General features: G+C 76.1%; 2 protein-coding genes across 2 annotated transcripts in view; both read left to right on the forward strand.

The window, feature by feature from the left end:
- Positions 1–133: 133 nt before the first annotated feature.
- H696_00016 (hypothetical protein) lies at positions 134–2,244 on the forward strand (the record flags this gene model as incomplete). The annotated part of the gene is made up of 1 exon (XM_009493856.1): positions 134–2,244. The coding sequence occupies one exon, from the start codon at positions 134–136 to the stop codon at positions 1,982–1,984; it is 1,851 nt and encodes a 616-aa protein (XP_009492131.1). The 3' UTR covers positions 1,985–2,244.
- Positions 2,245–9,023: 6,779 nt separating this feature from the next.
- The window catches only part of H696_00017 (hypothetical protein), a gene marked incomplete at both ends in the record, with an annotated part of 492 nt that continues 340 nt past the window's right edge, over positions 9,024–9,175 (forward strand). Inside the window, one exon of the mRNA XM_009493857.1 lies at positions 9,024–9,147. Within this exon, the coding sequence (XP_009492132.1) occupies positions 9,024–9,147 (124 nt within the window). The remainder of the gene's footprint in view (positions 9,148–9,175) is intronic.

The following is a 9,175-nucleotide window of genomic DNA, read 5'->3' on the forward strand; positions in this document are numbered from 1 at the left end:
CCCCCCCCCCCACACACACACACCCGCTCGCCCACGGCCCGGCCTGCGGCCCACTCACCGGCCCCCATGCCCGGACACACGCCCAGGCGAGGCCGCCGACGGGGAGTACTGCTTCCCGGCCCTGCGCCGATGCATGCTGGCCCGATACACCGGCGACGACATCGTGTGCGACCGGTACCGGGCCAGCTACCGCCCGGTGGACGGGTTTGCCTTCCTGAATGACGAGCTCCCGGACATGGCCGTGTCCAGTGCCCAGCTGCTGGCGATCGGCCCGCCGGACTGCTGGCACGTGCTGCCCGGGAGCTACAACGCCTGTGCCGTGTGCCGGTACCAGGCGGCCCCGGACCGGCAGTGCCGCCCGGCGGCCCAGCCGATCCCCGGCTGCCAGACCCCGGCCCACGCGCACCTGAATGAGGAGTGCTCGGTGTGCGCCGAGGGGCACTGGATGGCCCAGGACCGCCGGTGCGTGAGCGCCTGCCCGGCGGCCGATCACGTCACCTGCGGCATGCATTGCATCCCGCGGCACCAGCTGCCGGATGGCTTCGACTGCGCCGCCTGGCCCATGGCCAGCATGGCCCCCTCGCCGGCGGACCTGCCCGGGGTGCCGGCCGCCGGCCCGGGGCGCCTGCTCAATTGCAGCGCCCCGGGCGTGTGCTTCCAGTGCCATGCCAATTGCGCGCAGTGCGCCGGGCCCGGGCCGAAGGACTGCACCGCCTGCCCGGCCGGCCGGCTGCTCCTGGCCCACAGCACCAAGCCCTTCGCCAATGGCCAGGTCCATGTGGGGGCGTGCGTGCGCGGGTACGGGGCCGGCGGCGACCGGGCCGCCCCGCACCACCACTGCCCGGCCACCACGGTGCCCAATGGCCAGGGGGCCTGCCTGCCCTGCCGGCAGCACTGCCTCACCTGCGACCCGGCCAATCCGGCCATGTGCCGGGCCTGCCTGCGCGGGTTCTTCGCCCAGGCGGATGGCACGTGCGGGCGCGCCTGCCCGGCCGGCACCGCGCGCGACTCCCTCACCGGGCGCTGTGCCCCCTGCGCGGATCCCCACTGCGCGCGGTGCGCCTCCGAGGACCCGGGGCTCTGCCTGGCCTGCCAGCACCCGGGCCACGTCCTGCATGAGAATGTCTGCGAGCCGGCCTGCCCGGCCGGCAAATACCCCCACCAGGGCCGGTGCCATGCCTGTGCCGAGGGGTGCGCCAGCTGCGCCTCGGCCGACCACTGCCTCCGGTGCCAGGAGGGCCACACCCTGCAGGCGGAGGAGGGCGGCACCTGTGTGCCGGCCTGCCCGGGCCCCGGCAGCACCTGGGACCTGGACCTGCCGCCCGGCAGCCGCGCCTGCCGCCCCTGCGCCGGCCACTGCCTCGAGTGCCACCGGTTCACGGACAATTGCACCGCCTGCCCGGCCGGCATGCTGCTGGTCCGGCCCCGGGCCCCCGGCGCCCGGCAGTCCTGCGTGGCCCAATGCCCGGAGGGCTACTTCCCGGATGGCGGCCACTGCGAGCCCTGCCTGGACCCGGAGTGCGCCGTGTGCGACGCCGGGGCCCGGACATGCACCGAGTGCAAGACCGGCCACGGGCTCTTCGCCAATGATGCCTGCCTCGCCACCTGCCCGGAGGGCTACTACCGCCAGGGCAAGCAGTGCCACCCGTGTGGCGGCGGCTGCGGCACCTGCCGCAATGGCCTGGGGGCCAGCTGCCTCCAGTGCAGCGTCGGCCCGAAGAATGCCCCCCTGCCGAAGCAGCTGGAGCCCGGGTCCTTCAATGCGGCCGCCCCGGCCCGGTGTGTGGTCCACACCCTGGAGCTCAGCGGCTGGGGGTTCTTCTACCAGGACCAGAAGAACCGCTATGCCGTGCCCTGCCCGGCCAACTGCATCACCTGCTATGTCGAGCACCCGCACGATGCCGCCCGCCGGGCCGTCCAGTGCCTGCTCTGCAAGCCGACCCACGTCCTCAGCGAGGACCGGTACTCGTGTGTGCCGGTGTAGCCGCGGCTGGCCGGCGGCCGGGGCGCGCCCGGCAGAGTCGGCGCCTTTCGCGCACGCCCGCGCGCGCCCCTCCTGCTCTGGCCCTGGCCGGTGGCCCGGTGGGGGCGCGCCCGGCCGCTCCGATGCGCGGGCTCGGGAGCCGAGGCCGCAAGGGGGCGCGGCGGCCGGCCCGCGCCCCCCGGGGGGCGTGTCCTGGCCAGGAGAGGGGGCACGCCAGCAGGCGCGCACTTGGCCGCATATACACCGCTGTTCAATTGGCACTATCCTGGCTGTGGCCTGGCGGCCCGGGCCCCGACGGGAGGGGGGCGGGGCGCAGGGGCGGCGGCGGGGGGGGGATGCACAGGGAAGGTGGCCAGGGGAGCGGCGTGTCTGCACATGGGGCCTGTGCTCGGCCGCGTCCGTCCGGAGCCCGGCCGGGGCGGGTGCCGCCCACGCAGCAGGCCGGCCCGGGTCGCGGTGTGCCGCGGCCCGCCGTCGAGGGAGTCCCGGCATGGCGCGCGGCGCCAGGGGTGGCCCTTCGCTGCCGACCGGGTCTTTGTGTGCCCGCGGCCCCTCTGGTTCCGGGCCTGCTGGCCAACCCTCGCGGGACCGAGAGCCAACACCCACGTGCCGGGCCAGCCTCCCCCCGGCGGACCACGCGCCCCAAGCGCGCGGGGAGGCATGCGTGCATGAGCACAGACACGGAAATGGCAATAAAAAGACATCCAGCTGCACACACACACCTCACCCCCCGGGTTCGACACCCGGGGACACTGGCACCGTGCGAGGCGGCGGTGTGGCGGGCTCCCGCAAGGTCGGCCCCGCCCCGCCCCCGGACACTCGACAGCTGTGGTCTCGCCCGCCCCTGGGATCGGGCACCTCCCCCCCCCCCTCCGGCAGCGGCACACACACACACACACACACACAGCAGGACCTCCCTGGTGGCGTCGCGTGTATCTCCCCCCCTCCCCCTGCGCGACGAACAGGCAGGGACCCCGGTCGCCTTCCGCGGCATGCACACCGAACAGCCGCCATCAGACTCTTGCCCCCCCCCCCCCAGCCATGGGCCACTTGCCAGCGCATTCACCTCCGTCACCATACTCACACCAAAGAGGCGGAAGGAGGAAGGAAAAAGTGCCCCACACCGTATGGGACCGGCACCGGGGCGCGCGCGCGCCCCCGCACGCACGGCGTCTTCCCAGCCGAGGAGGCCCGCACGCACGGCGTCTTCCCAGCCGAGGAGGCCCGCACGCATGGCCGCCATCGGCGGGGGGTGCGTTGCCGGGAGGGCACGGCCTCTTGCCCCTTCCCTTCGGCCCCTGGCCTCGCTCGTGGGCAGACACACACACACACACACACACACACACACACGCGCCACGGCACGGCGACCTGCCCGTCCTCCTTGCACATAGGTGACTTGGCTTCCCCTGTGTCACGCGCTCGCTCGCCTCGCCCGACCGGCAGCAGCGCGCCCATGCCCGGCGCCTTGGGCGGCAGCCCCAGCGGGCATGGGGCAGCCCGCTGCTCGGCGGCCCGGCGCTCCGGCCAGCCCATCCGCGAGCCCGGGACCGGGCCCAGCCGGCGCGGTGGTCTGCCCCGCCGTGACATCGCACGCCGGGGCGAAACGGGCGCTCGTGTGCCCGGACCCGCTGCACCCCATCCGGCGCCAGCCCCAGGCCCGGGAGGCGGTGCCAAGGGCCCGGGGCGCGGCCACACCCAGCACACGCCCCACCGGCACCATGGGTCCCGGCTTCGGCAGGCCCCTGGCCACCAGCGGGGCGCCTGCTGGCCCCGGGGGTCCCGACACCGGCCGGCGACCCCGCGCGCAAGGTGCGCCGGCCGGATATGACACCATGCCCGGCGCACCCGGCTCCCAGGGCTGCCACCACCTCCGGCACATGCCGCCACGCCCCCCCCCCCCCCCCTGTTGCGCGGCTCCATCCGGGCAGGACGGCCCGTGGGCCATGGCCGGCGGGCAGGACGGCGCGGCGGCGTGCCATCCCGGCGGCGGTCTGTTGTCGGCGCTCCCGCCGCCCGCTCGCCCGGGCCGCCCGCGCGACCCCCCATTGTCGCGTGGCGCCCGGCTTCGCCATCTCGACCACCGATCCGGGCCCCGGGGGCCATCCCATCCCACGCGCCAATCGCATTTCAGGGACGCATGTGCCTGTCCATGGGGCCGGGCCGGGCCGGGCCGGGCCAGCCAACGAGGGCGCCCCTCGGGCCCCGGCTGCCATCCGGACACCGCGCCGCCGATGGGCCGGCACCAAGCACGGCCCCGCATCCTTCGCCCCCTCTCGCCTGGGCAGCCGGCGCGAGGCCCGGCGAATGCCGAAAGCCCGACCGCCCCCGCCCTGTGGCACTGAGGCACGGGCGGGCCTTTCGCCCTCTGCCCTCGAGCCGCCGGGGTCCGGGCGCACAGACCGGGCACCCCCGGGCCGTGGGCCGAGGGACCACAGCGGCCAGCCGGATCCCCCATGCCTGCGGGGCCTCCCGAGCACTGTCAAGGCCCCATGGCTGGTGCCCGTACGCGCGGGCCGGGCAGACTCGCGAGACGGCCAGGCCGGGCCGGCACGCCTGGCTCGCCCATGCGGCACCTTTTCCCCGGTGCCGATGGCACCGGCGTGTGTTGCATCGACGTCGGATGGGCATGCCCTCCCGGCCGGGCATGGGGGCCCCCTCCTCGGTGCCCGGTGGGGCGGCCACCTGTCGGTCGCCCTTACCTTTTTTTCCCCCGCCCATCCATCCGCCGGCCACCGGCGCCGCGTGGGCGAACACCAGGGACACCCTCTGCTCGGCGGCGGCCTCCGTCCAGCAGGAGCCACCACTCTGCAAGCCCACAGTGGTAAGGGCCTCTCCAGGGGTCGCGGGCCCGCGCCGTCGCCCCAAAGGCCGGGGGGACTGCTCCCGGACACCGGACACGCCCCACACATCGCAACCGCCGCCGGGGCCCCCTGACGCGCCTGCCGGGGCACGCCGCCCTCGCTCCCGGCCGCCCTCGCGACCCCGGCCTCAGGGGGGCGGGCGGGGGGCGGGGGGCGGGCGGGCCGGTCCGCGTGTGGTGGCCAGGGTGTGCGAAGCTCGCAACTTGCGGGCACGCCGCCACGGCTCCTCGACCACAATCAACAACCGGCCCCGGGGGATGGGTGGGCACTTGAGGGGCCGGCTCGCCGGACGGCGGGCGGCTTTCGTGGGCATTCCGCGGAGTTGGCAGTGGAATGGCATTTGTGGCCTCCATTGGCGCCGCGCGTGATCGTGGTCCATTGTGGGCTAGCCCTGCCGGGCGGATTGTGGGCGCGCTGGGGGGCGCCCGGCCGGCCCGTGGCAGCATGCACGGCACCGGGGGGCGGTGGCCGGGGGACGACGGCGCGGCCGGCAACATGCCATCGAATGGCCCTCACCAGCCCGGCCGAGGGGCTGGCGTGGACGCACCCGGGGGCGGCTCTCCTTGCCAGCCTCGGTCGTCCACCATCCCGGCGGCCCCCCTGGGCAGCGGCGGGCAGCACGCCCGGCACACGGGGCAGCCCATGCTGGCTCGGCGGAGCGCACGGCTCTCGCGGGCCAGGGGCGCCGTGCGGTCGCCTGGCCGGGAGCCCGCCCGCGCCGCCGTGCCCCGGCACACCCTCCCCGACCGGCCCGCGGTGTGGCAGGACCGCCGGTCCATCTCGCCGCCCGATGTGCTGCACGTGCCGCAGATCGGGGCCCCGGGGGCAGCCGTGAGGCGGCCGGCCGGCCGGCCGGCCGAGCGGCAAGCCGCCCGCGCTCCGGGCTTGGGGCCACTTTGGAGGGCTGTCAGCGCGTGCGCGGCATCCGGCATGCCGCGCGGCCGGTTCCACCTCCGCCACGAATGGGTGTCCGCTGGCGCGTCATGCGACGAGTCGGGCCTGGGGCCTCGCGCATTGTGTGGCGTCCGCGGGCCCCAACATCGGCGACCTACAACCGGCCGGCGCCAGGCAGATCACCGCTCGGAGCAGTCAAGACAGCCGGGTGGGCGCGCTCGGGCCGCGCCCGACTATGGCCTCGCCTCGCGGCCCCTGCCCGGGCCACAGGGTCAAAGGTGCCCGGGATCCCATGGTGGGCAGGCCGCGCCCGGCCGTGCGCGCCGGCGGTGCCCATGCCGCTGCCCCCCGTCGGCGGCAGGCGTACCGGCCACTTGCAGGCTGGCTGGTGCTCCAAAACCCAAGAGCACCCCCAACACACATGTGCCAAAGCACATCCCACATGCAGCCCACAAACCCCAAACTACACTTCCCCAGCAACAGGCGCCCTTGACACCGGGGCGCCCCGCTCGCCGGCGCCGACCGTGTGGAGACCACAACGGGCCCATGCTGATGGCCGAGTGCATGCACCCGCAGGCCGGCCACTCGGGTCGAGCGCGCGCCTGTCCCGGCCCCCATGGTCCGGAGCGCGTAAGTAGCGCCGGGTCGGTCGCCCGCTGTCCGGCCGGTCGCCCCGCCCCGCCTAGCAATGCACGCGCCTGGTGCGCCGAGCGCGGCCCCCAGGGCGCATGCTGCTCGAGCCGATTGCCCGCGGCAGCCTCGCCACGGCGTGTGCCATGGTCCCCTGCGAGGTCGCTCGCTTGGTCTTCCGTCGCGCGGTCCGACTCCGGGTCCGACGCGAGGGCTCGCACGCGCGTGCCCTGGCACGGTGCCCGTTCGTCGGGGGCGCCTCCACCGTCGGGGTCCCAAGCGGCCTCCGGAGCACCGGGGGGCGCGCACGCGGCCATGCGGCTGGCTGCACCCCTTTCGACGGTCACAGGCCAGCAGTTGTCGGGATCGCTCCCGGGCAGAGATCTTGCGGGGGCGCACGCCCTCCGCGGCCGCATGTCGGGGCCGGTGTGCGGCGACTTGGTGCCACACCAGCGCGCCGCCGGGCGGCCGGACCACGCCCCGTGCGGCCTCCAGTCGACCAGGGGCTGCTGAGCGCGCGGAGCTGCAAGTGCCCAATGTCGAGCCCATGGGCCGGCCACGGCACGGCTCCTGGCGACGCCTCTCCACCCGCTGCCTGGCCGGGGCACTGGGCGGCCGCGCACCGGCCTCAGGCGCAGTGTGTGATGTTCAGGCCCCTCGCCCGACGGCGGGAGAGAGGACGGCGCGCCTTCGCACCCTCGGGGCGTGGGAGGGGGGGGGGCAGGCCCTCTGGCCATTCCGCCGGCGACTGGCACATCGTCCGGTGGATGTGCGGCCCTGGCCCGGCGGCGGCCGCGGCGACAGTCAAAGAGCAGCCGTACTGCCTGTCGGCCAGCCGGCCGCAGGAGCTGCGTCGTCTGCCGGGGCGGGAGTGCCCTCGCCGGGGCCCTGGTGGCGAAGCACACCATCGGCACAGGGCGTTTGGCTGCAGGCATGGCCGGGCCCCCCGGGACGTGGCCGCCCGCCCGCCGGCGAACATCAGCCTGTTCGGTCCATTGCCCGGGCGTGTGCGCGCCGGCGGCACGGCCCGCTCGGGGCACCGCATGCCCGGGGTCTGGCCTCCTCCCGGCGCGGTGGCCGGCATCTGCCTGGCCAGTGTGGCTCCGGGGCCACGAGGACCGGGGCATTTGTCGACCGGAGCCCATGCGTGCAAGCGGCACGACCATGGGCCGCCCCCGGCCGTGCCACTTGCCGGCCTCCCGGCCAACCGGGTGTGCTGGCGCACGTGCCACGCGGCAGGGCGAATGACCCCGCCGCCGCTGCCGCCGCCCCCACCGGCCCCTCTGACAAACAAAACCAGGCCGACAGACAGGCCGTTGTCCCGACGCTCCGACCCCATGATGTGCCCTTCGGCGGCATCGGAAGGGGGCTGCCCGGAGAACAGGGAGGCTCGGCCGGGAGGGCGCCCGGCCGGGGGCCCGGACCGGGGCGGTGCATGAGCAGCCCCCCGGCGCACGTCCGGCTGCATGCCACCCTCAGGAGCCCCGCCTGCCACGCGAACGAGCAGGCAGCCGGTCGGCGAGGCACCGGGCTTCAAGGGGGGGGGGGGGGGCACAGGCGCGCGTGCGCGACCCGTGGCATGTCCATCCAATACACACACATGGGGCATGGGCCGCACCGGCCGGCGTGCCCCGGGCGCCACGGTGCGTCGCCCTCCCGGCAGCAGGGGGCGAATAAGAAAGAAAGGAAAAAAAAGGGGCGGCCCCAGATCGCCAAGTGCCACCTCGGCACTCCCCACGGAGCCCCCCCCCGGTCGCCCGGGAGGCGAAGGCCCAGCGTCGGCAATCCACGTCCCCAGGGGGGGCATTTTGGTGAGACGGGCGCGGACAGGCCCGGTGTGCCTGCCTCGCCGGCCTGCGCCCGGGCCCGGCGGCGGCTCCAGGGGTTGGCCGGGGTGCCTGGTGCGCCGGCGCGCCGCCCGGCAACGGATCGCGCCCCCGGCTCCGGCCGCACCTGGGCGCGCGCGCGCTCGCACTTCGCCGGACGCCCGGCGCACACCCGGCCCCGCGTCAAGGGGGGCGGCTCGCAGCCGATGCCCCTCGCCCGGGCGCGGGCCGCTCGCCGACAGCCGCACGCACATGCGACGGGCGAGGCCGTCCGGGCGCGGCACCCGAGCCGCCGGTCCGGCCCTGCGGCGCCCCGGTGCCGAGCTGGGTGCGCGCGCGCCGACCTCGCCCACAGGGCGCGACCCGGCCCCGCCGATCGGCCCCCTCGCGCCGACGCCGATGATCGGCGGGCGGTGGCCCGACCCGGCTCCAGATCGCGCCGGCCTCGGGCTCGCCAGCCGCACGCAAATCGAGCCGGCCGAAAAGAGGGCAGCCCGGCCCCGCCGCAAGGGCGCCGGCCGATGCCGGTCACTCCGGCGGGCAGGCCGCCCGCATGCGCCCGCAAGCTGGCATATATGTGCGCCCCCGGCCCGGGGCCCGGGGCCGGTGGCGGCGAGTGGTGGCACCCCGTGCCACCCCCCCTGTCCCCGGAAAAGGGTGCCGCTCTCCTGCCTTCCCCACGCTCGCCTCGCCCTGCCCTGCTAGCCTGCGCCCGGTCGCGCGCCCCAGCCCCCTCTCGCCGGTCCCCTTTTGGCGCCCGAGCCTGTCCCACGGCCGCTTGCCCGCCCCCCCCCCCCTGAGCACCACTCGGCGGCGAGCCGCGCCAGGATGACCTTCGCCACGCTCCGGCGCGCGCCCGGCGCCCTGCTCCTTTTCCTGGTCTTGGCCAGCATGCTTGCCCTGGCCACCGACCAGACGCCCAGCATCACCAGCCACCGGTGCGATGCCCCCGGTACGTGTCGCCCGCCACCTCCGCCCCC

This window comes from Fonticula alba (assembly GCF_000388065.1).
Source record: "Fonticula alba strain ATCC 38817 unplaced genomic scaffold supercont2.1, whole genome shotgun sequence".
In the NCBI taxonomy this organism is placed as follows: domain Eukaryota; order Rotosphaerida; family Fonticulaceae; genus Fonticula; species Fonticula alba.